The sequence below is a fragment of the Eufriesea mexicana genome, unplaced genomic scaffold (genome assembly GCF_001483705.2).
Source record: "Eufriesea mexicana isolate 0111107269 unplaced genomic scaffold, ASM148370v2 scaffold1596, whole genome shotgun sequence".
NCBI classification, from domain to species: Eukaryota; Metazoa; Arthropoda; class Insecta; order Hymenoptera; family Apidae; genus Eufriesea; species Eufriesea mexicana.
The window spans coordinates 190,897-216,837 of NW_016909691.1; the positions used below are offsets into that span (position 1 = coordinate 190,897).

The window sequence follows — 25,941 nt, forward strand, 5'->3', positions numbered from 1 at the left end:
GCAGATAAACCCATGCACAGCAAGTGGCAATCCATGCAACAACGGCGCCACCTGTGTAGCTCTCCAACAAGGCAGATACAAGTGCGACTGCCTACCAGGTTGGGAGGGCCAGAGTTGCGAGATCAACACCGACGACTGTGCCGAGAAACCCTGCCTATTAGGTGCCAACTGCACAGACCTAATAGCCGACTTCAGCTGTGACTGTCCCCCAGGATTCACAGGCAAACGGTGCCATGAGAAGATAGACTTGTGCTCGGGAAATCCTTGCTTGAATGGAATATGCGTGGACAACTTATTCAGCCACGAGTGCATCTGTCATCCAGGATGGGCAGGTACGGCGTGTGAAACGAACATCAACGAGTGTGCCTCTAAACCCTGCAGGAACAACGGCCAGTGCATCGACCAAGTCGATGGATACACCTGTACCTGCGAACCAGGCTACACAGGCAAACAGTGTCAGCATACCATCGACGACTGTGCTTCTGAGCCTTGCCAGAATGGAGGCACCTGCGTGGATCAACTAGAGGGATTTGTTTGCAAGTGCAGACCAGGCTTCGTTGGACTGCAATGCGAAGCAGAATTAGACGAATGTCTCAGTGATCCATGCAGCCCAGTGGGAACTGATCGCTGCGTCGATTTGGATAACACTTTCGTGTGCCACTGTCGCGAGGGCTACACTGGGTCCTCCTGCGAGATCAATATCGACGACTGTGTATCTGGTCCTTGTCTAAATGGTGCCACGTGCAGGGACGAAGTTGGAGGCTTCAAGTGCATGTGTCCTGACGGCTGGACCGGGGTTCATTGCGAAGTGGACGTTGGAATGTGCCAGAATCATCCTTGTCAGAACGATGCAGCCTGTGTGGATTTGTTCATGGACTACTTCTGCGTGTAAGTAAAGACACAGTATAGTTTAACACGTTGTCATCAAGATTTGGGTTGTTTCTAATAATTTGAGAGATTCTTTTGAACAGATGTCCATCAGGCACGGATGGAAAACAGTGTGAGACTGCACCAGAACGTTGCATTGGAAATCCTTGCATGCATAATGGTCGTTGTCAGGACTTTGGCTCAGGACTCAACTGTACCTGTCCCGATGACTATACCGGAATCGGGTGTCAGTACGAGTACGATGCTTGCCAAGCTGGTGCTTGCAAGAATGGTGCCACATGTATCGACGAAGGTCCAGGATTCACTTGTATATGTCCATCAGGATACACAGGTGACTTGATTAACAGATTACAAAATTTCGATAGCCATATCGTAGATCAAGTGTGACCATTTAACCATTGTTCAGGCCAAACGTGTGAGGATGATATCATCGACTGCAAAGAGAATTCGTGCCCACCATCAGCAACCTGTATCGATCTCACTGGCAAATTCTTCTGCCAGTGTCCTTTCAATTTAACTGGTGACGATTGCAGGAAGTGTGAGTGTCTTTTACTTCCTTGTTAACAATTGGGAGAAGTAAATCTCGAATTACAGATAATTGGAAATATTCTTATAGCCATCCAGGTGGATTACGACTTGTACTTCAGTGATCCAGGGCGCAGTAGTGCGGCCCAAGTGATTCCATTCTTCACTGGGGCCAGGAAGAGCCTAACAGTGGCTATGTGGGTGCAGTATACTCAGAAAGATGAAGCTGGAATATTCTTCACCCTTTATACAGTCAGGTAAGTGATGTCATTAAAAGTTCCTGTATTGTAGACTATTAATTATAATCGTTTAATAATTTTTGCATTTTTATTCCAGCTCCCCACACGTCCCGATGAATCGAAGGCTCATGATCCAAGCACACAGCAATGGCGTGCAAGTGTCATTGTTCCACGATTTGCAGGACGTTTATCTCCCATTCAGGGAATACGCGACGATCAATGATGGCCAATGGCATCACGTAGCTGTAGTTTGGAACGGTGACAATGGTGGCGAATTGGTCCTGATAACAGAGGGTCTGATTGCCAGCAAGACAGAGGGATATGGCAGTGGAAGATCTCTGCCTGCCTAGTAAGCATCACAAGCAGACTGTCTATAAAATTTGTTTGCATTCCTAACTCGCCTATTTATTCGCATCACTCATCATTTTAGTGCCTGGGCAGTACTAGGCAAACCACAAAGTGAAAACACCAAAGGCTACACGGAAGCAGGCTTCCAGGGCCACCTGACTAAGGTCCAGATCTGGAGCAGAGCCTTGCACGTGACAAACGAGATCCAAAAACAAGTTCGCGATTGTCGCACCGAACCTGTCCTCTATCAAGGCTTAGTGCTAACCTGGGCAGGCTACGACGAAACAGTCGGTGGAGTAGAGAGAGTAGTACCTTCGCACTGTGGGCAAAGAGTATGTCCACCTGGCTATGGCGGTAGCAAGTGTCAGCAATTGGAGTCTGACAAAATTCCACCGAAAGTGGAACACTGTCCAGGTGATCTCTGGGTGATCGCGAAGAATGGCTCTGCTATAGTTAGCTGGGATGAGCCACGATTCGTGGACAATGTTGGTATAGTGAAGGTCCAGGAGAAGAATGGACATAGGTCGGGGCAGACGTTAATGTGGGGAATATACGACATCAGTTACGTAGCCTATGATCAGGCTGGAAATTCTGCTAGCTGCAACTTCAAGGTCTACGTACTAGGTAAGTGTACTAATTCGAATTCCACTGATTAATATCCTAAAATTTATCAAAGAATTGTCAATGTTTTCACGATGAACCTTTCCTTTCAGCCGACTTCTGCCCAGAATTGGCAGATCCAATTGGAGGCACCCAGCAGTGCAAAGACTGGGGCTCTGGTGGCCAATTCAAGGTCTGTGAAATATTCTGCAACTCTGGACTGAGGTTCTCTCAAGAAGTTCCAAAGTTCTACACCTGTGGCGCTGAAGGCTTCTGGAGGCCTACCAATGACCCATCTCTTCCTCTCATCTATCCAGCTTGTACAAGTTAGTGTCCACCTAACCTTTCCCCATTTTTACTTCATTTTATTCGTCAATTCACTGTCAAGTTATTATCGTTCTTATTCAGGTGCCACACCAGCTCAGCGCGTATTCAGAATCAGGATGAACTTCCCGACATCGGTGCTCTGCAACGAAGCTGGCCAAGGAGTGCTGAAGAAGAAGGTTCGCGACGCCGTGAACTCTCTAAACAGAGACTGGAACTTCTGCTCGTACTCGTTCGAAGGTAGACCATGTTCTGTCATCCACGTTTAGCCTAATACCAAACTCTCGGTGATCACTATGCTCCACGTATCTCGCTATTTCCCTCGCAGGAACTCGAGAATGCAAAGACTTGCACATCGACGTCCAATGCGATCATCGTGTTCGAACCACCAGAGAAACGAACGAGGAAGACGGTGGAACGTACATAATTTCCGCAGTAGTACCTGCTGAATGACGTTCACTCATCCATCGCTAATTCTATTGATAGAGTCGAAGCTTCCCTTTCGAAACGGGGTATCATGTTAGCCATAGTAGTCGAATAGACCGTGAAACAGCTTCGAAATCAGCCAAACTAAATCAGTAGGATGTGAGAGTGATTCGTACTGAGCATTTGTTACTTGTGTTGCATCGTAGCACGAGACAAGCGCGGCAAGGAAGCGATACCTACGAGGTGGAGATCTCGTTCCCGGCGATAAAGTAAGGACAGCAATCGATTTACGCCACGTGCGAAACGTATCATTGTACATGTGCTCTCGTCATTCGGGGCTCGGTGTTATCCGACATTCATCTCACCATTCGTCCCAGATATAAAACCCATGTCACATGGTCCCATCGACATGAACCATTTACCATTCTCGCGCGGAAAACGCGGATGCATGACCCGTACACGAGGAAACCGTAATCGTAATCTTTATCATAACGTTACTAAACTCGAACTAATTAGACTAGTAACAAGGTTGGCTCCTGTAAGGTGACGAGAAACCATTTTTCTTCGTGTCGGATGTATATGTGAAGAGGAGACTCGAGCGATGGTCGATTTTAATAAGTTGTCGTTGTAATATCGTTTTCTCAATTTTTACTTGATCCATTACCAACCAACCATATTCTATATTCACGAACGAGATTCTGACAACTGTTAAGTCGACTCTAACCGACAATGTACGAAGTAAACGCTGGTATGCACGTTGTTACTAACTGTTCACACACGACAGACTAGCTAAATGGGACACTTAACTAGGGACCAATGAGTCGATAGTGAAATAACAACGTAACTCGAACGGTGTAACATCCGACTTGAAACCAAGCTGTTGGGTTGACTGATTGATCAACGAATGCTCCCGACAGACCAATTATTATCTTCATCGTTTCATTTCCAAGAAATATTCATTCCATTCCATGTTTCCTTTTCGTATATAATATTACATATTAATTAAATTCATTTAAAAACACTTTCTCTGGATATAAATTCAACTTGTAAATAAATTATAGGTGTGAATTAAAATAGGAGCCATTTTATCCGATAGACTCTCTGCCAGAATTTCCCAACCATTTCAGACACCAAACAGCTTTGGTTCGCGACATTAACAGAACATTAAACCTCAAAAGACACTCTGCCTCAGTCAAATAATACATTAGAATTCCAGGATGTGTTGGATATTAAACATTACGTAGGTACATAAATTAATGAGTGTCGATTGCAAGGGACACTATTGGCCAGGAACCAATGGAAAGACTGCCTGACCCGCCTCCGCCTTCAGATAACGGCTGTACATACTTGCGCATACTCTCCTTTTGCCTGTCGCTAAAACAGACCACCCATCGATACGCAATTTCTTGACTGTGTCACGTGTTTTATAGCGACCCGATCTTGAACGCGAACTCGAATGAGAGAGCGACTGTTCAAACACTGTTGGAGAGATTGATCCTGGAAGAAGATCAGTTCGACGTTCACGACATTCTGCCTAATACCGTGCCAGACCCAGCGTCCCTCATCCTGGAGTCCGACTACGACTGCCCAGTGGGCCAAGTGGTTATGGCACCAGATTGCGGTAAGTTCCTTCTTTGATATTTTAATTTAACTTGCAGGTAACTATATGTCATGTCATCGATTGGAATACCTGTCTATTGACTTGGATGTCTATTTACCCAGTTAGAATATTCAAATAGTCACCTCAGTTCTCTTCAAAAGGCTTGAATCGCTTATTTCTGTAGCAAATTAGAGTCTACTGTTTGTTAGCTAATTTGTTGTATATTCAATTGAAATACCTAAGTAACTGGTCAAGTATCTTTATTCCTAATTGGCATATTTAAAAGTCAGCCTAATTTCCGAAACATCTGAACCTACATCCTGTCATGCTATACCCCCTATATGCTGTCAAACTTTCCAGTTAGAAGATACGGTTATGTAGTTTCCTGTCTTCGAGAAGAATACCTAATTAGGTATCAAAATGTCTTCATTTCTCATTAGAATATTCAAATAGCTGCTTCAAAACACCTGAACCCACGTTTGACAGCAGTTTCACACGAATTACAGTGCCCTGTGCCGTGGGAACGTTCTACGACGAAGAAACGAAGCAGTGTTTCTCCTGTCCTGTCGGAAGCTACCAAAGCGAGTCAGGCCAACTGAAGTGCAGTTCCTGTCCCGTGATAGCTGGACGTCCTAGCGTGACAGTGGGACCAGGTGCTCGGAGTGCAGCGGATTGCAAGGAACGTTGTCCAGCGGGAAAGTATTACGACGACATGGCCGGCCTCTGCCGAAGCTGTGGCCACGGATTCTATCAGCCTAACGAGGGCAGCTTCTCCTGCTTGTTGTGTGGCCTGGGAAAAACAACGAGAACGGCCGAAGCCGTGTCTCGGGAGGAATGCAGGGACGAATGCGGGTCCGGACAGCAATTGGCCGTGGAAGGAAAGTGCGAGCCTTGTCCGAGAGGAAGTTACAGGACTCAGGGAGTCCAAGCTGCCTGTCAGCCTTGCCCTGTCGGCAGGACGACGCCAAATATGGGCTCCGCAGCGATCGAAGAGTGTTCCTTGCCTGTGTGCGAGCCGGGAACCTATCTGAATGGAACACTGAACGAGTGTATGGAGTGCAAGAAGGGAACGTATCAGTCGGAGCCTCAGCAGACCTTCTGCATACCTTGCCCTCCTAATACCAGCACCAAAGGAATGTCTGCGGTGAGTCTTTACCTATATATCTCTTGATCTCAAATTTCGTTTCCTTTGATCCTCCATATTCGAGATTTGAAATATCACGAACGATACTTTGAGTCTTAAAATTTGAGAAATTTAAGAATATGTCAGTGGCCCAAGTCATTGGTTTGATTAATTATTTAGTGTAATTATTCACGTAAATTCTAATGACTGAATAACCTTCGTATGTAAATTTCGATTAATTTCCTAAGTATTTCTACAAATTTTAAACATTTTTGAGTATAAACTGACGTCATTGACACAGTGACAAATTTAATTACGAATCTTCGACTTCCTGATATTGGTGTATTCGACTTCCTGGTGTATTATTTTACCAATATTTTAAATTTGTTACGAGCTTTTCGGTATTTATACTTAAATTGCGTTACTTTCTTCTTGAAATTAGACCAGCAAAGCGGACTGCACGAATCCATGCGAGACGAGCGACGCGGAAATGCACTGCGATGCAAACGCATACTGCCTTTTGATACCGGAAACAAGCGACTTCAAATGCGAGTGCAAACCAGGGTACAACGGAACCGGAACCGAGTGCACGGATGTCTGCATGGGCTACTGCGACAACGAAGGAGTGTGTCTGAAAGATTCGCGAGGGCAGCCATCTTGCAGATGCAGCGGGAGCTTTACTGGAAAACGATGCACCGAGAAATCTGAATTCTTCTACATCACTGGTGGCATCGCTGGTGGAGTTATTCTGATCATCTTCGTCGTGCTTCTTGTATGGATGATCTGTGTCAGGTCAGTAGACTACAAACCTACTCACTCTTTTTTCTCTACGTTGTATACAGTCGAAACGATTTATGAAAAATACTAAATTAATAATAAAATGTTTACCAAAAATTAAAAATTCGTAAGTATTCACTGCACGCATAAGAATTAAAGATCTAATCCAATTATGACAACTATCGTGGTACGAAAAGATAGCGAATTAAATGGAGAATTTTCTGTGATGATCTCTGTGATGAGAGCAATTTTGAAAAAATTTGGAGTGAGTTTATAAGGGGAAATATTTTTACAGAGCTTCGAGGAAAAAGGAACCTAAAAAGATGCTCACCCCAGCAACCGACCAAAACGGTTCGCAAGTGAACTTCTATTATGGCGCGCCCACACCATACGCGGAATCCATCGCGCCGTCCCACCATAGTACCTACGCTCACTATTACGACGACGAGGAGGACGGCTGGGAAATGCCCAACTTTTACAACGAGACCTACATGAAAGGTGTGCATTAAAACGGTACACTCCGTGAAAGGAGCGTGCATTAAATTTCACGACTTTCACGACCTCTCTTCCTTCGTTTCCTTTCCCTTACAGAGAGCCTGCACAACGGCAAGATGAACAGTCTCGCTCGTTCCAACGCCAGTATCTACGGCACCAAGGACGACCTCTACGACAGACTGAAGCGCCACGCGTATCCTGGTAAGAAAGGTTAGTAACGTTTCCGAATAACACCCGTGCTCCCATCCAATTTCGATAGCAGAACTATTGGCCAAAGTATCCGCGGATGATACCATCTTTCAGAGTACCGTGACATTTTTAACCAAGCTGTTTTTTCACTTTTATTACCACAAGTCGGTATATATATATATAAGTTACATAATTGTCCAGATAATACAGCGGTCCCTACGACCGTAACTTTCCTCTATCTAAAGGTCAAGTTGCAATAGGTCGTCGGGTTCCTCTTGACGTCATCCACGGCACTGTATTTATAGAAATGACAGTATAGCAAAAATATTCCACGTATTCCCTCCACCTTTGTTCATCCTCCAAACCAATTAAAAAAAAAAATGTATATATATATATATATATATATATAGATATATATTAAACACACTCGAAGTACAGTCAAGTCAAAAATATTTCATGTTCCCCAAGAGGACTTAACAGTTTCGGAGAATCTAACCAGAGACGACACTCCTAACGAGATGCTCAAATATCTTCGTAGACAAAAGCGACAGTGATAGTGAGGGCCAGTGACCACGACGGGTAACCAACGTTCTACCATGGTAGAACACGAAGAAGGAAGAAGAATTATCGACGTCCCTGTTACGCACACCAGATGGAGATGTCGCCCCATCGTCGAGACCGATTTATTTATTATACCCAGACGAGGATTGTACCCGTGGGCGTGTTCGAGGTTTCGTCGTTGGAAGAAAGTCGAATCGAACTCGCGATACGTCCCCGAATGTTCATTCGCGCCTAACGTGTACAACGATACGAAGTGACGTTGCGTTGATCGATTTGATCCAGAGACGATCGAGTCCTGGAACGACGATCCGTCCGTCAAAGTAGGATCGTTGTTTCGGCACCCGTACCATCGATCAGCGAGATCGAGAAACGTTCGCGACGACAAGACTACATAAAAGCGTGACGTTGTAATTTTTTGTAATTTATAATACCACCTAGCCTAGTTAAGGACTATCATTTTCTATCGATTAACTTTCCCACGTCTTTCTCTCTGTCTGTCTCCTACGATTAACGTGGTGCGAACGAGAGGAGCAAGTGTGTGCATGTATGTTAATATAACTTCCCCCACTCTCTTTCTCCCTCTTATACATAAGCGAATTTATATTTTGTTACTATAGATATACGTGTATCACACTCGCTGTAATATAAAACGTTGTGTGTAGGCGACTCGAGCGGATTAACGGGGGAAAAATCAAAAAAATGAAAGGAAAGAAAGAGAAAGGAAAGATAAGAAAAGACGAGGAAGAAAGGAAAAGAAAGAGAATCGCACGATCGTGAGAATGGATCGAGAATGTACATTGAATCATGCCTACCAAGCTGTTTTCCACTTGTATTGTAAAAACTTTAACAAACGGTTGTTTTTTTTATTAATAAAATGTATTACGACAAGGTACCGTCTTTTTGCTATTTTTATTATTTTCCCTTTCGACGAACTCGATGTTTGTTCACCGAAATTCGTTCGTTTTACTTTGAATATATCTTTGTCGAGTCTTAGGGGAATTACCCTGTACATCTTATCCTCGAAGTCGAAGGCGATGCTAGCGTCACGTGCCCCAGTCGGTAAGTGTTTTCGCGTGGTCTGCGCGTGATCCTCGTAGAATTTGTTTAAATGAAAAATAGTGTCGCAATCTTGACTTTTTCCAAAATTCTGCTCGTCTTCGTTCGACTCGTCGTTATCTTCCGTCTCGATATCTGATTCATCGGAGCTGATAAAATAGTCTTCAGTTTCGCAGTTCGCCCATTCTATCGTCGTTTAAATCGCATGGGAACACGATTAATAAATTTAGGGAGATAATAGGAAGATAGTAATAGAAAGATACTGTGAGTCGAATGTGTTACGTGATTTATGCTACCTTTCGTGGAATTATTTGTCATCAGGTCCAATAATACCTGGAATGATGTAAGCGCTTATTGTTTACATTGTTCCATAATTGCGATAATTATCGTGTTACCTTAACGCGGTTTGAGAAATCCGCGGAATCTGATTTATGCATCGCGAATTGTAGTTAAGTCGGTTCTGATTCAGACGTGTGATTGTTCCTGGTTAACTGATTGACTACATTTTGCTTTATTTCATTGGAAACGTGGTCGGTTTCGATTGTAGTTTGGTTAGGAATTTGAATGGTGGAGATGAACCGACTGTTTGGTCGATAAAGTAGTTCATTGTTTCGATTCCAAGCATGCCGATGTAAATTTGGCATAAATATTCCGAAGTATAGTTTTCGGTGTGAATAGAACGATGTTTGATCGTACTGAAAAATTCTGACGAATTACGTAATAATTGCGTTATCTTTGCATCTCGTTACCTTATGTATTTCTTCGCGTATTTGTTTTTAATGCAAATCGATATAAAGAAATATAACGTTGATAAATATAGTTATTGAGATGAATTAAAGTACTGCGTATAGTTCCAAATATTATCCATTTTCGTAATTTAGCCATGACGCGACAGTCACGTGCATACTGTCAGCGCCATCTGCCAACGAGTTGCGTCCAATAAAATTATATATAGAACGTAAGGAATCGATATAAATAAACAAAAATTGCAGAGCTATAACATTTCGTTTGAGATTATCCTGTCTTAATAAATTTATCCTTGAAATTGTTGTTTATTCCACTATTAATATTGCAATCTCATTCTATATTGAATCGGTAACGTTGGGAATGATAATAAAATGGTAAAGCAGCACTAAAAGCTGCATCGGCAGACTGCTCTATCCTATATTTTGTCAGTGATTCAATTCTACAAACAATTGACGTATTCCAATGATATTGTTACAGCATTTTTAATATAATATATTTCAAAATAAAATCCATTCCATAACTATACGTCTTATTTTTATATAATTAATGTCATTAATCATTACTCCAACGTCCTCGCAAGAGACCACATTTTTATTTTATGTTACTATATCGCTAATATTCCGTATCACTAAAAGTGGCACGAATATTTAGTAACTTTCCTCGTTTTTACCCAAAAATTTGTTACATTCGAAGGGGACAAAATTTTCGAATCGGATATTAATCGAAGGTCCTTCCAATGACATTACGCGATAAGAAACGACGTGAATTTCTTCCATGGTGTGGGTTACGAATGTCGAAAAGTGGAAAAGTACGATTATCGACTGGAACGGATCCCGTTCAATCCTCGTATGACGTGTCAGACTTTTTCTCATTGCAGCATTCCCTTGCAGCGATTAGTCGCCGGTGTGCTCAGGCCCGCTGCCATTGGTCGAAAGTGACGTGCCCGAGCGTATTCTGTTCAACCAGCACAGAGTTAGAGGCGTGTTGTATAGTGACGTGTTAATCCCGCACTACCGACGTTCCAGCTCGCATTTCGCGGAGAAGGTTCGTCGAGGTGCGGCAGTGCAGACGTTATAGTGCTTTGAGTACGTAGAAGAGCGTTGGATATACGAACTGAGAACGTATTCCGAAAAGAAGTTGGACTCAACAATACACAAAACAGTTCTCGCGCTCCAAGTGGAAGGTACAACCTCACCGATTGTTTTAAAGAGGGTGAGTGATATTCCGACGTATTTCGCTGTACTTTACCTGTGCCTTCGTTACACCGTCATGTCCAACCAGATTATATAACCATAGATCGGGTTAATTTTGTCGTTTATGAAAGTGGCAAAATTCGAAATTACGCCGCAGCGACAAAGTAGTGCGAATCGATCGGACGTCGTAGCGACTGCTTTCGACTATATACCACGGTATCATGCAAAATATAGTATTCCAGAAAGTTCCTAGTCATTGTATACCTCAAGTGTGCCACGCGATCATTTTCGACCGCTTTTGACTGCATTTTCCGAAAATTCGCCGTGAACCGCAATGTTGCGTGATCGAATCTGCAGTAACGTAAGCCGGTTTGCGAAAATTCAGTCACATGCGTTGATGCTGTGCGTTACGTAACGAGGTTAGTGATTAGCAACGTAAAATGTACGTTCGCCGACGGTGTCGTCTTGCCGCTCGATAAGAAGGGAAAAATAAGACGACTCGATAATAAAACGTGGCTGTTGCGTTTATGTGAAACGTGATTGGGTCGAGGGTACAACACGCACTCGCCCACGCCTGTCTATCGAATCGCACACTCTATGGTCTGCTCGTGAGGCGCATTGTTTCGCTCGATAACGATGCAAAAAATATCCAGTCCATAAATTGATAAGTATTCGTGAAAAAGGGAGAAAAACAGATGCATGTAGATATATGTTTTACGTGTACGTGAATATTTGTTACATGTGGCATGCACATGATAATGGCTAAAGTACTCTTTATTTTCCGCTTTCGTTGATCCTCGAAGCATACTTCTGGTATGCGTTGAATGATGCAATTAAAATTAAAAAAATATATTCATTGTAATTTTATGTTTCAGATCGGTAATATTTTGTTTTTATAATCCACAGATTTGCCCGAATATGATGTACTTGGTATAATTATTTGACTATGTCTTCTAAATTATGTTTTCAATAAATTTTGTCTTCTGATTGTGAACAATTAAGTCCTAATATGCTTCATACAATTGATACGATCTCTCTAACACTTGAATTATTATCTTTTCCTGAGAAATATTAACTCCGTTATCATGATAAATTAACAGTCTTCTTATTACTTTGTAATCATGTTTTATAGATGGATTTATTGATATTTTTTATCTTCGTGTTTATAAATTTGATACCAAGATGTACTGTTTGTTTTCTTTTATACCTTCATTTCATTTAGACAATGATAATTTTATAGCATAAAAATCAAAATTGTCAAATTACTTTGTTGCAAAGATATTCAAAATATCCCTTTCTACTTGTTAAAATTGAATCCATCCCGATGTAATTGTGAACTTGGAACTATTAATCTTTTCATAGGTATCCAAAATCCCTCCTGTTTACGAACGCCCAACGGCCAGCAACATTTCATTTGAGAAAGGAGGCTTGTTTAACGTATGTGTCCTCTTCGATGTTAACAGAACCTCCTATCAACTCAAATGGTGGTGATAAAATTTTAAAGAAATGAAATTCTAGGTATCAAAGCCATGCAATCGTCAGCCGCGTGTGTCATCTGCTTCTCGTGGCGTGAGATCGTGGTCACCCGAGGAAGACTCTTCAAAAATGGATACAGTTCCTTTGCTAACCCCATCCATGGAGACGGAATTGTTAAAAGAACCATGGGTATTCCCACAGCCAAAGATGAATGTAACAAAAGAAGACGAGAAAGCACCATCCTTCACATGGGAGGAGAATTTTCAGGATTTAAGCGGCTGGTGCATGGACACGTTCCAGGGTCAATGCGATTTTCATACAGGTGAATCACCTACTTTTAAACTATCAGGTCAGTATAAATTTATCTATCTCTTACAAAGATGTCTCTAAAGAGGAAAATGTATTGTTTCTTATTGTGCAATTCTAATGTTCCAGGTACGAAATACGAGGGTAATAGCGTTTTGTCTTCAGAAGAGGGGGTATTGAAAGATTTGATGAGTGTAGGAGACGAAGAAAAGTGGAGTTTGAAAATGAACACTGCTGAGACAACCAAACATTCAAATAACAGTTGTCCTAGCTTGCAATCTACATCAAACGTAACTAGCAAATATGAAAGGAAAGATAGTCCAACAGAATCGAACACATCCAACCTGTGGTTAAAGCTATCAAAAGGATCAACAGCTACTGTAAATACAAGCTCATGGAACAAACAGAGTATTACAGATGTTAGCACACCATTCCAGTCCAGGTACCAGATAGAGGACATCGATTTAAAAGATGCTTGTCCGACCTCTTTCGACTCTACCGAGAATCAACGTGAAGCATGGGATGTGTTACGGACAGTCGAAACCACTGGATCGGATACATTTGATTTATTATCGTATGTTTGCGATGTAAGTTGATACGTGTAATTAATATAGAAAATAATACACAAAGAAGATCATAAAACTGATGATGAATAATATAAAATAAAATATTATGCATTGTCTTACAGGATGAAATGCATTCTCCAGACGGTAGTGTTTCAACGGATTCTTCAATAGCATCGAAACCATGGTCATCTTCAAAATTATCCGCAACAATTCCACAAACTAGTGTGAAAGTGAAAACGGAGAAGAATGAGACTGTCACCCCGGAGTGTAGAAAAAGTCGAACAGCAGCATCAACGGTAACTTCGTCTTCTACAGAAGTACCTGTAGTATCAACACGGAGAACAGAACGAACGAGGATATCGGTTAACAACAAAATAGAGAAACCTTATAACCGAGTGCGACGCGAGAGGTCAACACGGAAGCGTTATGTCGAGTCTGACTCAGAGGATCAACCATTCGTTTCGCATTATCGAGAGTCCAGAGAAAAGAACAACGAAGCTTCAAGAAAGTCACGAATGAATAAGAAAGCGAAGGAAACCGAAATGGCGAAGAAAGCGCTCGAATTGGAACGGGATAATAGGATATTGAAGATGAAGGTTGAAGAACTTGAAAAACTTGTAACATCAATGCGCAGTGCATTACTGAAGTCCGCTTTGAAGAAAGAATTTTAAAAAGCGTGTCGTCGTTGTATTTGTTTCCAAAGTTTATTACGCGTCAGGAACCGCGTTAGATGACGTTGTACTTTTCCTCTTTTATCATCACGATTATCACTTTTTTTTTAAGTGTTCTATATGTTTTGTGATATAAGAAAAGGAAGCAATGGGTTATTTTTATCTATATCATTGCAATTATTACTGGGAGGAATGATTTCAAATTTTATTGTTATATTCGATTAATCCTTTATTTTCTTTTATCAGTCTATCGTTTGAGAAAGATTATTCAATCCTATGTATATAGCGTTATATCATACAAACGAAAGATGTATTTGTTAACGTTCTATGTAAATGTTTGTTGCACAATGTTTGTGTTTGTTTTATTTTTAAAAGACATCTTATTTACAACGTTTTGTAATACTTGTAACGAAATCTATGTTATTTGTTCATGTAAATGAATTGAACAAGCAAAAAAATGAGGTATAGAGGGAGAAGTTGGGGGTAACTTGTAAAATGATATCCTTTTTATCGAAAAAAGAAAGATTACATAATCATATTTTGTTCAGCCTTGTATTGTACCTGATAAAAAGTATAAATATAGAGGTCGGAACAAGATAAGTTATGATCGGTAAGAATATAATTTTTTTACTGGCGTGGGCACAATAGTGGCATGATGTACAATTAATCTTCGAATAAAGAACATGCTTGAAAACTACCTCGTAGTGAAGAAAATTATTTTTGTAGGCACTCATTGTACGAATATAACCTCACATGTTCAACACGAAAAGCATTTATCTAAATTTAGTAATTCCTGTTCTGTTTGCAAACAAATCTTAATATTATAGCGATTCCTTCGTGTACACTTATCAAAATATTATGATACATTATTATTAAGCAATACAACACAAGCTAAGTATCCAGAGCTGGTTTATGTAGAATTTAATATTCTACCTTGTAAACATAAAGATGCTTTCGTTTTTTTTTCAAAATAATTGGAAATTTTATTGGAATCTTCCCACCAATTAAAATGTAATTCAAGATATTTTACTTCTACTAATTATACATGTTAACTTTACACAGAATATTAGTGTTAACTAAATGTATATTTTTATATCATTTCATTTTTATTTTATGCTTGCATGTTACTTGTTAAGCTTTGAAAACCGTGTATACTATTGTTTATATTGTGAAATATGTATACATTTCAAATTTTAAATGTGTCAAGAATTTGTTAATAAATGTAAGTATATCTTCTGAATTGCGTTATTATTTTCGTTAACCTAAATTACACGTAAACAGCATTTAATTACGGTTTATAAGTCTGAATATTTAAAAGCAGAACAAAATTTTTTGTTTCAATATTTAATAAGAATGTAAAAATTAATTGATATAACTTTTGAATTTTTGAAAGTTCCCGCCAATTACAAATGCTTCACATTGGAAGCCATGTTGAATTCAATACCGGCACGAATACGCCTACTTTTATAACTTGAATTTCAGTTGCTAATTTTATTTTAAATAGGATTTCAAGTATATAACTTTGATCCTGTTCCTCAATATTACACTAATTTGAACATTAAGACTACTATATTCAGACTTATTCCCCAATATTCCCTTAACCATGGTTCGAAGTTTCGTAATATTTCGTTACATATTACGATATTCAAGATTCATTAATCTTAGAAATATAACGAGGAAATAATGGTTACTCACGGTTACCGTCGAATAAAAGCGAAGCATCGAAGCATTGCAGCTTTACAGCAACATTTCAGCACAAGTCAAGATGATATTGTCCACCATTCCGCCAAGACGATCTTCTCGAAATAATACGTATTCAATTTTCATTTCACAAACACACAACACTTTACGAAAGTATCTCGTACCGCACACGCAGTTCAGAAACACGGTTCCGCGATTTCAACACACGCGAGGCACCAAATATCTCCGAGTCGTGAAGAAACTAAACGGCACTACCACGATTTTCAAACCACTAACCGCCATTGCTGAGCGCGAGGAAGAATATCTGCGCGCGCAGCGTTTCGTGCGCCGCGTTCTACAAGAGTTCAGTACGCTGTTAACAGGTGGTCCATGTTGATTGGTCGAAGAACGGAACTAAAGAAGGTTCGGTCGGGCAGCACGTGCGACCGGTCGCGCATTTACGCGGTGGACGTGAACGCGGGTGTATCGTTCCGTATTTTGCCTACACGGAAGTCCACTTTACCGATCGAAGGTCAAACTGCCGTGTCTGGCAGCAAGTTTGTCGCAAGCTTACGCCAAGAGCTTGCTTTCGTGAGCGCGAAACCTTCCCTATTGGTGGCCCGATACGTTCGTAGGTGCACGGGTGTTGGCTATCGATCCCGCTGTCCCGATTTCCTGCATGTTCATTGGCGCCTCGGTTGCTAACAGTGCGTCGTATGGTACAGTGCGGGCTCCGTTCGATCAGTGCTGTGGCCTTACTGTTACGCTCAAGATATTTGTGTAATTTTACTGGTTTCGTCGGCGTGATTTTTCCTCGAACCAACGAAAACTCGCGCTCCTTCGTTTCTCCTTCGGTGAGTATCTATCATACGCAATGTATCTTTTTAAAATGCGATTTTTATCGTGTCGGGAAATATACGTGCAATCGAGTGCACGTGTACGCGCGTGCATCGAACAAGTCGGTCACATTGAGCCGGTGCTGCGTTCCATCTGGTGCATTTCGATTGCATTAGATGGATATATTAGCGGACGAGGGGGTGACCCTGTTCGTGATTCATGTAGAAATAAACCGCAGCGATGCGTGTCCATGCTGTTTTCCTAAAATTTGTTTATATGTGAATGTGTATATACGAGGATAGACAACCACTTGTCGCGTGTCGCGCCAATCCATCTGTAATCCTATCTTCACTTAACTCTTCGATATTTCTTTTTGCAACTACGTTCTATTAGCAACGTTACTTGCACGGAATTTGTGTATGTTGATATTTTTCGAAAATTCGTTCGCTTTACGGGTAATTATGATGGAAGTAACAGTTCGTAACAGGACACGGTGCGACATGCAGGCGTTTAATGGGTATGTGAAACTAACGTTAATGATGATACCGGCTGCGTTGTGTGGAAGTCGAATGCGGGCAGGAGAGGCGCGTTTCATTCGGTTTGAAAGCGTTGTCTCGCGTTAAAGGGTGGTTCACACGGCCGGCATCGCGTTAGCATAGATAAACGTTAGCTGATGTTTTTTAAAACGTTATCTCGAGCGTTGCGACATATTTGCATACAAAAAGGCTATCGAGTTTCTCACATATATTTCAATGTGTTTTACAACTCTGTAAAACGAAACGTGACAGCTTTGTCGCGATATGAATTCATCTTCGAACGTGACCCTTACATCAGACACAAGACTATCAGACGGTTCTCTATTAAGCGTTAATTAACTACGTATATACTCTATTGATCGCGTTTGATAGAGCGTCAATTTCATATCGCTCGCTTGCTGCCCACTTGGATATAAACACTGACTCAAGGACGAAAATTAACTCGGGGAGCCAGATTTTTACGAACGTAATCTATCAGACAAGATATCAAGATTTTCCTTATAGGTGTGCCGTCCGATTTGTAAGAATTTATCTTTTGAATGGGCGAATGGAACCCGGGCCAATAAATTTTTTCCACCACTCCTATATATCTGCCATAACCTCAAATCTTCTCGAGGGTAGAATACTAAAGTTAATAGCAAAAACTATTTCAAAGATAAACAGGAAATTTAAATTTAAAGATTTATATCTTTCATTTAAAGATTCTTTTTTACTCAACAAACTCACGCGAAAATTATCTTTTTTTTTTTATTTAGAAATTTTTCGATCGAGGAATTTTTCGATTCAAAATTTATCGGAGACTCGATCGATAAAATCAACGATTCCGTGATTCACGTTGCCATTCCATTCGAGCAACATTCGACGGTGTGTCTGACTTCATACTTTGGGGAAAAAGCTCGTTATCTCGATCCTGTTATCGATCGAAGATAGGCACTGGACACGTGCCTAGCTGGCAAACGTATTTCGTCCAATATTCGCCGATTTTCGTGAAGAGCCACGATGGTCGCGAAGCTTCGCGTTCGATTCTTTCCTTGAGATACCGGTTCTGATTGATATCGACGATCACGTGGAATCCTTTCCAGTCGAGTAAAAGGTCGGACACGAGACAGACGATCGGTTTGGATCCGTTTGCGGGACGGAGATAAAACGAGTATGAGCGGATTCGGGGGAACAGTTTTCTGTTTGAAAGTCTGTCGGGTGACGACGGATCGTCTTTTTGACGCATATTCGGCAACGTGTATTCAGGAAGAATAACAGACCTCGCTAATGTACCCGCAGCTGCTGATAATTGCCGGAATTGTGCAAATATAACCGGCAAACATTAGACGCTAAGCCATAAAGAGCCCTCTCGAGGCCTTCGCTGTTTGGAAATTTCGATTCGATCGTTCAAAACTCTTCTTTTTTATATCAACTTGCTCCCTCTTGTGTTGTAACTCTGTACCTAGTAATTTTAATCATTCCGGATTTTTTTTCAATTATTTTAAGACCTTTTATTGCTTCCTTAGTCTTGAATAGGATTTTTATGTTCCACCATTTTGTATAATTTTTTTTAATATTCTTTTTTAGTAGGAATTATACTTTTATATGTTGTAAACCTGTATACAGTGATTTTAATCATTCCTGATTTTTTTCAGTTAGTTTAATCATTTTTTTTAACTTCTTTAATCTTGGAATAGGAATTTTATGTTCTACCATTTTGTATAATTTTTTTAATATTCTTTTCTTAGTAGAAATTGACTTCTGTATGTTGTAAACCTGTATACAGTGATTTTAATAATTCCTGATTTTTTTAGTTAGTTTAATAATTTTTTTTAACTTATTTAATCTTGAAATAGGAATTTTATGTTCTACCATTTTGTATAATTTTTTCAATATTCTTTTCTTAGTAGAAATTGACTTCTGTATGTTGTAAACCTGTATACAGTGATTTTAATAATTCCTGATTTTTTTTAGTTAGTTTAATATTTTTTTTTAACTTCTTTAGTCTTGGAATAGGATTTTTATGTTCTACCATTTTGTATAATTTATTTAAATATTCTTCTTTGCGTTAAAATCCTTTGTTTAGTGATTTTAATTGTTCCCAATTTTCTTTTCAACTATTTCAATATTTTCTGATATCAAATTAGTATTAACATGAATTTTAATTTGTGTGAAAAATCATTCAAATATTTTATTAAGACAAATCTCGTCTGTGTCTAAAATTGTTATATTCCTTTTCGTAATTTAATATTGCTTCAAAATTTGGTACTGCAGTACATCCATAATTTGCATAAGAAACACCTAATTGACTTCCATATCGAGGTTGATAATTTGCAATAATTTGAGAAACGTATGGTTACAACGAAAGTCAGTTTCGTCTGAATTAATAGCAACTGAAACTGTGAATCGTGATTCGTAACAATGAAGATTTTGAACGAGGTCGGTGTACGTGGGATACGAATCGCAGAAATTAGTATAGAAACGCGTGGAAATTTCGTTCTTTCTTTTCGAGTGATGACCGTAATTCGTTACGTTCTCATGCTTCTTTTATTTCAGAGAACGATGTACTTAACTCGATACTTAACCCTGTTAACGACCGCAATTACGAATTTGTAATGCGCTAGCCGGCAATTAGTATCGACGAGGGTAGAAGAACTGTACCTGACCTTATGGTTCCATTCGGACTGCGGGGGTAAATTAGCATGCACGCGCCAATAAAGAGCATTAAACGAACGCCACAATCCGAAATCTTTCCAAATTAGATATCATTAATAGCTTTTAATACCCCCCTTGGTAGAATCGATTCTTTCATTGTGAATGAAAGTGCACATTTTTTCAAAGCTCAGATAAGTACGAACGCGTGATACCCGATTTATCTAGTGGATTTGTTATCAGTTTCCAAGTCTTCTTGAGCACGTAGAGTAGCAATGTATTCAATGTTTAAAATAATACACGTTTATTTACCAAGGTTCGATGTAAAATTAAAAATTTGCATACAATTTCCATAAATTAAATCTTTATTAATTTGCTCGAGTAATAATTAAAATATATATACGTATCTTGCATTAAAAAATTCTAGGAGACCCAAGTGTAAATTGAAAATATTACGTTTTCTTCCCAATCTTTCTTATGTGGGCCTATTCAATATTTTAAATTAATAAATTTGAAGTAAAATCTTCCACTCGCTTTGTCTTTCCAATTTCTAGCTGATAAGTCTATCTAAACAACAATATTAAAATAATACACGTTTATTTACCAAAGCTTCGATGTAAAATTAAAAATTTGCATACAATTTCATAAATTAAATCTTTATTAATTTGCTCGAGTAATAATTAAAATATATATACGTATCTCGCATTAAAAAATTCTAGGAGACCCAAGTGTAAATTGAATATATTACCTTTTCTTCCCAATCTTTCTTCTGTGGGCCTATTAAATATTTTAAATTAATAAATTTCAGGTAAAATCTTCCACTCGCTTTGTCTTTCAAATTTCTAGCTGATAAGTCCATCTTATCGACCTTCAATCGAATTACAATAAAAATATTCCGAATGAAAGAATTTTAAAAAATTTAGGGCGACACTGATTCGTGATCGAACAAATTCGAGATCGGGCAAATAAAAATTCAACGGGTATCCCGTAAAAATATTTTCCTCCAACGCAGTGAAACCCTCAAAGGAAGATTCCTTTTCTCTAAGAAAATTCACTATTGTTTTCCAACGTTAACTCGTGGCTATTCATTTCGCGTTCGATTCTTCTTCCGTTCCCGCGAACAGTGTAGTTAACTCGTACGGACAGGTCCATTGATCTCGTTACAGTGTGCAACAAGCCTCGGTGCAGTCGTTGCATCGCGTTGCAACGCTAGAACAACAGAACGTATTAAATGCCGAAGCATGCTCGCAACGCGTTACCACTCGTCCATCCGCGTGGAAATTATCCATTCAATTTCTCTTCGGCCATTTTTCTGCGCCTTTGACTTCCGAACGAAGGAAAAACTTGGAAACTAATTGTAAGTGATACAGAAAAAGTCCCAGTCGCCATTGACCCATATAGAGATAAGGAAAAAATAGAAAAAAGAGGGAAAAAGGAGGAAAATTAATGACCGTTGTAAATTATCAGTGACACGTCCGATGGTTAATTGGAAGCGATCGCGATGGAATACGCGGAAATGGAGTCAATTTTAGTCACGGAAATGCATTTGTGTGTATGTAGGCGACTGGAGAGATTTGCATTAAGTATTACACGAATTTTATATATAGAGAGAGCTTGCACTTGCTATTTTCTTGCGGACTCGGTGAGCTATAAATTTAAATTGTCTATTAAAAGTTTTTAAAATTGAAAGTGTGTCTCTGTTTAATTTATGTGTTTGGGGGATTACGTTTCCACGGCATTTTCAAGCGTTTTCTCGGATATTTTGTCGGATTTAAATTAATACGATCGGAGCATGAAGGATAGTTAGAGAGATTTGTGTTAACCATTAAGGCGAGTTTTATATACGGAGAGTTTGTACTTACCGGTGTTTTCTTCTGCAGTCAGTAAACTATAAATTTCAGTTGTCTATCGAAAGTTGCTACGATTGGTAGTGTAAGCTTCTGTTTAATTTATGAACGTATGTATCATATTTCTCGTGCATGTCAAAATGTTTTCCAACGTATTTCGAATATTTTTAATATTTTAAGTTAATACGGAAGATTAATATAGAATAATTATATTCTTCTGATTTTATTACTTATTTCTTCAACTAATTTTAGACTTTGCAAATTTTCCATTAAATATTACCATAAAAATTTTTTAATTTTTCTTCAACTAATTTTAGACTTTGCAAATTTCCCATTAAATATTCCCCATTCAATGATTTTGCTTTGGTATACAATTTTGTATGTATTATATGTTTAATAATCAATTTTTCAATATTTCTTCTGTTTTAATTCTTTTTCTTTTTTAATTTTTAAGCTTCTTTCATTTTTCCATCCACCGGTCATAGTAGGTCTAATATTAAAAAATAGACGAAAGTACGATAACAATAGAAATAGCTAATCAATACATAAATAAACGTCAAGGTAAAAATATTAATTAACCCATAATCGAATCCTTTGAAAAATAAACGAAATTCGAAATAGCTATAAAAATCGACAAAAATAAATAAACAAATATCGCGACATCAATAAAAATAAATGACAAATGTCTATATAAATCTCCTTGTAATAAAAACGATAATCCTTTAAACGTAAACAAAATTCGAGATGGCAATAAAAGTAAATAAAAATAAACAAATAAACATCGTGAAATCGGTAGAAATAAATTAAGAAATTTCTAAACAAACTTCTCTATAATAAAAAGAAACTGACCACAAAACGAAATCCTTCAAATGTAAACAAAATTCGAAATAACAATAAAAATAAATAAAAATTAACAAATAAATATCATGACATCGGTAGAAATGAGTAAAAAAATTTCTAAATAAATCTCCCTATAATAATAAAAATGATTAGAAAAGTCAAATCTTTCAAAGGTAAACAAAATTCGAAATAACAATAAAAATAAATAGAAATAAACAAACAAATATCGTGCAGTCGGTAAAAATAAATATAAAGATTTCTAAACAAATCTCCCTATAATAATAAAAATGACTAGAAAAGTCAAATCTTTCAAAGATAAACAAAATTCGAAATAACAATAAAAATAAATAAAAATAAACAAACAAATATCGTGCAGTCGGTAAAAATAAATAAAAAGATTTCTAAACAAATCTCCCTATAATACTAAAAGTAACTAGAAAAACCAAATCTTTCGAAAAACGAACAAGAAATAAAGACAAAGGAATAAATAAAATTAAATAGGAAACAGCAAATTGAAAGTACTATATACGCTATAGCGACAAAGATGTGCGATAAAAAAATAAAGGAATCCCGAGCTACTTTGGAGCGGTATTATATACCGATCGTTCAACTCTGGCGAACGTTTTGCCTTCAGAAAGCGTCGGCCTGCCGGTATCCTTGGAAGACAATGGATCCTCGAGGAGAGATCGTGTCCGTGTTCTTCTGATACTCTTTATCCTCCATGGGCAGACTGTACGGCGATCCATTGACTGGCAACGGAACGGCACTAGGAACGATCGAGCGAGCATAGGATCATGGAATTCTACGACGTGGGAAGCAGCGACCTTAGGGAATTGTGGGAGTCCTACCTCTCAGAACCGGTGAGTACAGCCTGCTGCTATTTTCTCTTTTCCTCCATGTTACCAGCGATCGTGGTTGCAATCCGCGCGTGTTGAAGCGCCATACGTGAAGCTGGACATAGTCTGTTTCTCTCACGTGTTCCATTCTCGCGGCACGAGAAAGCGTTCGTTTTCGATCGGTGAACGAACGAAAGGAAACGGGCGTCGAAGAAAAATCCCCGGGACGCGTGTTTCTGCTTCCTGCTACCGCCAACGGATCGCATTGTCGAAGCTTGTTAACGTGTAATTAGCCCGCCACGGTTCCTACAGATGGATACGGAGATTGGCCGCGCCGAGCAGCGTTTCGCTTCTTACGTTTTCTGGAACCGCCGTCGGCGTTCACAAGTATCTTTTGCTATTGACTCGTCGGGTGCAATTGACATTTTAGAAAAGAAAGTTGCTGGGTTAGGTTATCCGAGCCGCGGAGTAACGCCGGTACCCAGGGAATTGTAATATCGATGCCGATCCCTCGCGAAGATTAATTGCAAATGCTAACATCGGTGCTGCAGGTCAGGTATGATTTATGGAGATTCACAATTTCGAGTTTCTCTGATTTTTTTTGGATATTTTAGGTTTTTGAATCGTCCAGTTTCCGTGTCTTCGAATTCTGAGCTTTTGAACTTGTGAAGCTTTGTATTTTTGTATTTTCAAATTTCGGTGCCTTTTAAATTTTGAGTCTCCGAATTTTCGGATTTTTGAGCTTTTGATTCTTGGAATTTTTGGGTTTTCACGTTTCCAAATCTTATATTTCTAAATTTGCAAATTTTTAAGCCTTGAAATTTTTGTTCTCAAATTTTTTAATCTTTGTATTTTTAAATTTTTTAATTCTTGTTCCTTAGAATTTTTAGATTCTCAAATTTTCGGATCTTCGAATTTTTTAATTTTCTAACCCCTCAATTTTTTAATTTTTCAATTTTTGAATCGTGGAATTTTCTATTCGAAGTTTCGAATCTCCGAATTTTTTAATTTTTTTAATTTTTGGGTTTGCCAATTTTAGCGTGTATGAATCATCGAATTATCGAGTCTTTGAACTTTCGAATCTTCGAATCTTCGAAGCTACGAATTTTCAGACACCGCGAACAGTTAACTGAGATATTAACATTGGAATTGGTCTGAATTGTTAGAAATACTCACGAGTCCATGAACGTACATTATGTTTTAATTCCGCAACTGTACAACATGATAATTAATCAATCGCGGCTATTTTTTCCTCTACGGCGAAGCTTATGTAATTATAATGGAATATCTCGTTGCGTATAATCGCTCTACGAAATAAATGAAAAGAAAGAGCAGACTGTTTCATTACGGTTCAGTTATTCTTCGCAAACTTAGTGAAAGAAATATTCTTTATATCCACACGGAGCATGTATTCGTCGGGTATGGTACCGTTGAACGAGAGACGCTTAGTGTACAAGCGTAAAAGGCTACACATATTAGTGTCAGTTTATTCACCTGTATAAACAGCCTGTCACCCCTACGCGCCCACATTTGCATTTTTCAGTGCGAACAAGCGAGAAAATTATAACGATCTTCCTTCCTCCTCCGCCCTCTTAAAACCATTTAACCTCGTCACCTACAAAACTTTTAATTCCGCAAATTAAAATCTTCCTCGCGAATCGACACAATTTTTCACTCAAATTATTCCCCATCCTAATAGGAAGATAACATCTAAAACTTTCGTTAATTTCTTCTTTTTTTATCATAAAACGTCGCAATAATATCCAAACTTAGGCACAAAATTGCATAACCCGAGTAAGAGAATGTACCAATAGCGAGCTTCCTCTGTTCACCGCTAGAGGGATGGTCAGTCGCCGCGCCTTTGTCCAAAGTACTCGCTTAACCTCTCCCCTCGTACAAATCCTGTCCTTATCTTAATCTCTAACATCTCCATCTCTAAAGCACGGGTTGTTAGCATACTCCACGAGCCTCATTAACGTACTCGTAGAACCTGGACGCTCCTAATATATATACCTTTGTCCCTCTCCTAATATACGTATTCCAACGTCACAAAAGGGATGAACCATCGATGATCAATATTTACCCGGAGTGTGTCCATTTGTCCGACATGATTCGTCCCGATTCGCATGGTTGCGTCATTTGCATCGTGTTTACAACTGTGTATTAGTCACTATGGCCGCTTTCTCGTCGCTTGTCGTGTGTGTATGGCTCTTTCCCCTCGTCGATAGCCGAGTTACCGTTCGCTAATTGTTGCTCAACGGAACCTCGACGGAATTCCAGCTCCTTATCGAATATTCATCGCGTAATTTCCTTGCCACTTGACCCGTCGTCCCCTTTCCGCGACGCTCCCTTAACGACCCGTGTCCCCTTCGACCATGGAATCTTTATTAACCCCTTGGCTACTATGGGGGCCTATAGGCGCTTAGAAATTTTGCGTTTGTGACACGGAGGACGCCTATGGGCCCTTAGAAATTTTGCGTTTGTGACACGGAGGACGCCTATGGGCGCTTAGAAATTTTGGGTTTGTGACACGGAGGACGCCTATGGGCCCTTAGAAATTTTGCGTTTGTGACACATAGAACACCTATAGACGCTTAGAAATTTTGGGTTTGTGACACGGAGGA

General features: G+C 39.3%; 4 protein-coding genes across 4 annotated transcripts in view; 3 read left to right on the top strand and 1 right to left on the bottom strand.

Moving 5' to 3' along the window:
* uif (sushi, von Willebrand factor type A, EGF and pentraxin domain-containing protein uif) overlaps positions 1 to 8,897 on the top strand; it is a 55,707-nt gene extending 46,810 nt beyond the window's left edge. Inside the window, exons 22-37 of the mRNA XM_017901283.1 lie at positions 5 to 888; positions 972 to 1,219; positions 1,295 to 1,426; positions 1,505 to 1,670; positions 1,750 to 2,001; positions 2,083 to 2,624; positions 2,714 to 2,926; positions 3,009 to 3,164; positions 3,253 to 3,374; positions 3,555 to 3,619; positions 4,781 to 4,971; positions 5,457 to 6,094; positions 6,516 to 6,865; positions 7,146 to 7,348; positions 7,442 to 7,555; positions 8,073 to 8,897. Coding sequence (XP_017756772.1) covers positions 5 to 888; positions 972 to 1,219; positions 1,295 to 1,426; positions 1,505 to 1,670; positions 1,750 to 2,001; positions 2,083 to 2,624; positions 2,714 to 2,926; positions 3,009 to 3,164; positions 3,253 to 3,374; positions 3,555 to 3,619; positions 4,781 to 4,971; positions 5,457 to 6,094; positions 6,516 to 6,865; positions 7,146 to 7,348; positions 7,442 to 7,555; positions 8,073 to 8,104 — 4,308 coding nt within the window. The 3' untranslated portion in view covers positions 8,105 to 8,897. The remainder of the gene's footprint in view (positions 1 to 4; positions 889 to 971; positions 1,220 to 1,294; positions 1,427 to 1,504; positions 1,671 to 1,749; positions 2,002 to 2,082; positions 2,625 to 2,713; positions 2,927 to 3,008; positions 3,165 to 3,252; positions 3,375 to 3,554; positions 3,620 to 4,780; positions 4,972 to 5,456; positions 6,095 to 6,515; positions 6,866 to 7,145; positions 7,349 to 7,441; positions 7,556 to 8,072) is intronic.
* Positions 8,898 to 8,903: 6 nt separating this feature from the next.
* On the bottom strand, positions 8,904 to 9,588 carry LOC108548356 (uncharacterized). Its single transcript, XM_017901258.1, has 4 exons — positions 9,547 to 9,588; positions 9,448 to 9,484; positions 9,063 to 9,337; positions 8,904 to 8,936 (listed from the first exon to the last, which is right to left on the bottom strand). The coding sequence occupies exons 1-4, from the start codon at positions 9,586 to 9,588 to the stop codon at positions 8,904 to 8,906; spliced, it is 387 nt and encodes a 128-aa protein (XP_017756747.1).
* A 1,100-nt stretch (positions 9,589 to 10,688) lies between these two features.
* LOC108548357 (uncharacterized) lies at positions 10,689 to 14,295 on the top strand. Its single transcript, XM_017901260.1, has 6 exons — positions 10,689 to 10,706; positions 10,976 to 11,110; positions 12,454 to 12,528; positions 12,610 to 12,916; positions 13,003 to 13,460; positions 13,562 to 14,295. The coding sequence occupies exons 1-6, from the start codon at positions 10,689 to 10,691 to the stop codon at positions 14,108 to 14,110; spliced, it is 1,542 nt and encodes a 513-aa protein (XP_017756749.1). The 3' UTR covers positions 14,111 to 14,295.
* Positions 14,296 to 16,224: 1,929 nt separating this feature from the next.
* CrebA (Cyclic-AMP response element binding protein A) overlaps positions 16,225 to 25,941 on the top strand; it is a 73,950-nt gene continuing 64,233 nt past the window's right edge. Inside the window, exons 1-2 of the mRNA XM_017901275.1 lie at positions 16,225 to 16,644; positions 23,116 to 23,341. Coding sequence (XP_017756764.1) covers positions 23,276 to 23,341 — 66 coding nt within the window. The 5' untranslated portion in view covers positions 16,225 to 16,644; positions 23,116 to 23,275. The remainder of the gene's footprint in view (positions 16,645 to 23,115; positions 23,342 to 25,941) is intronic.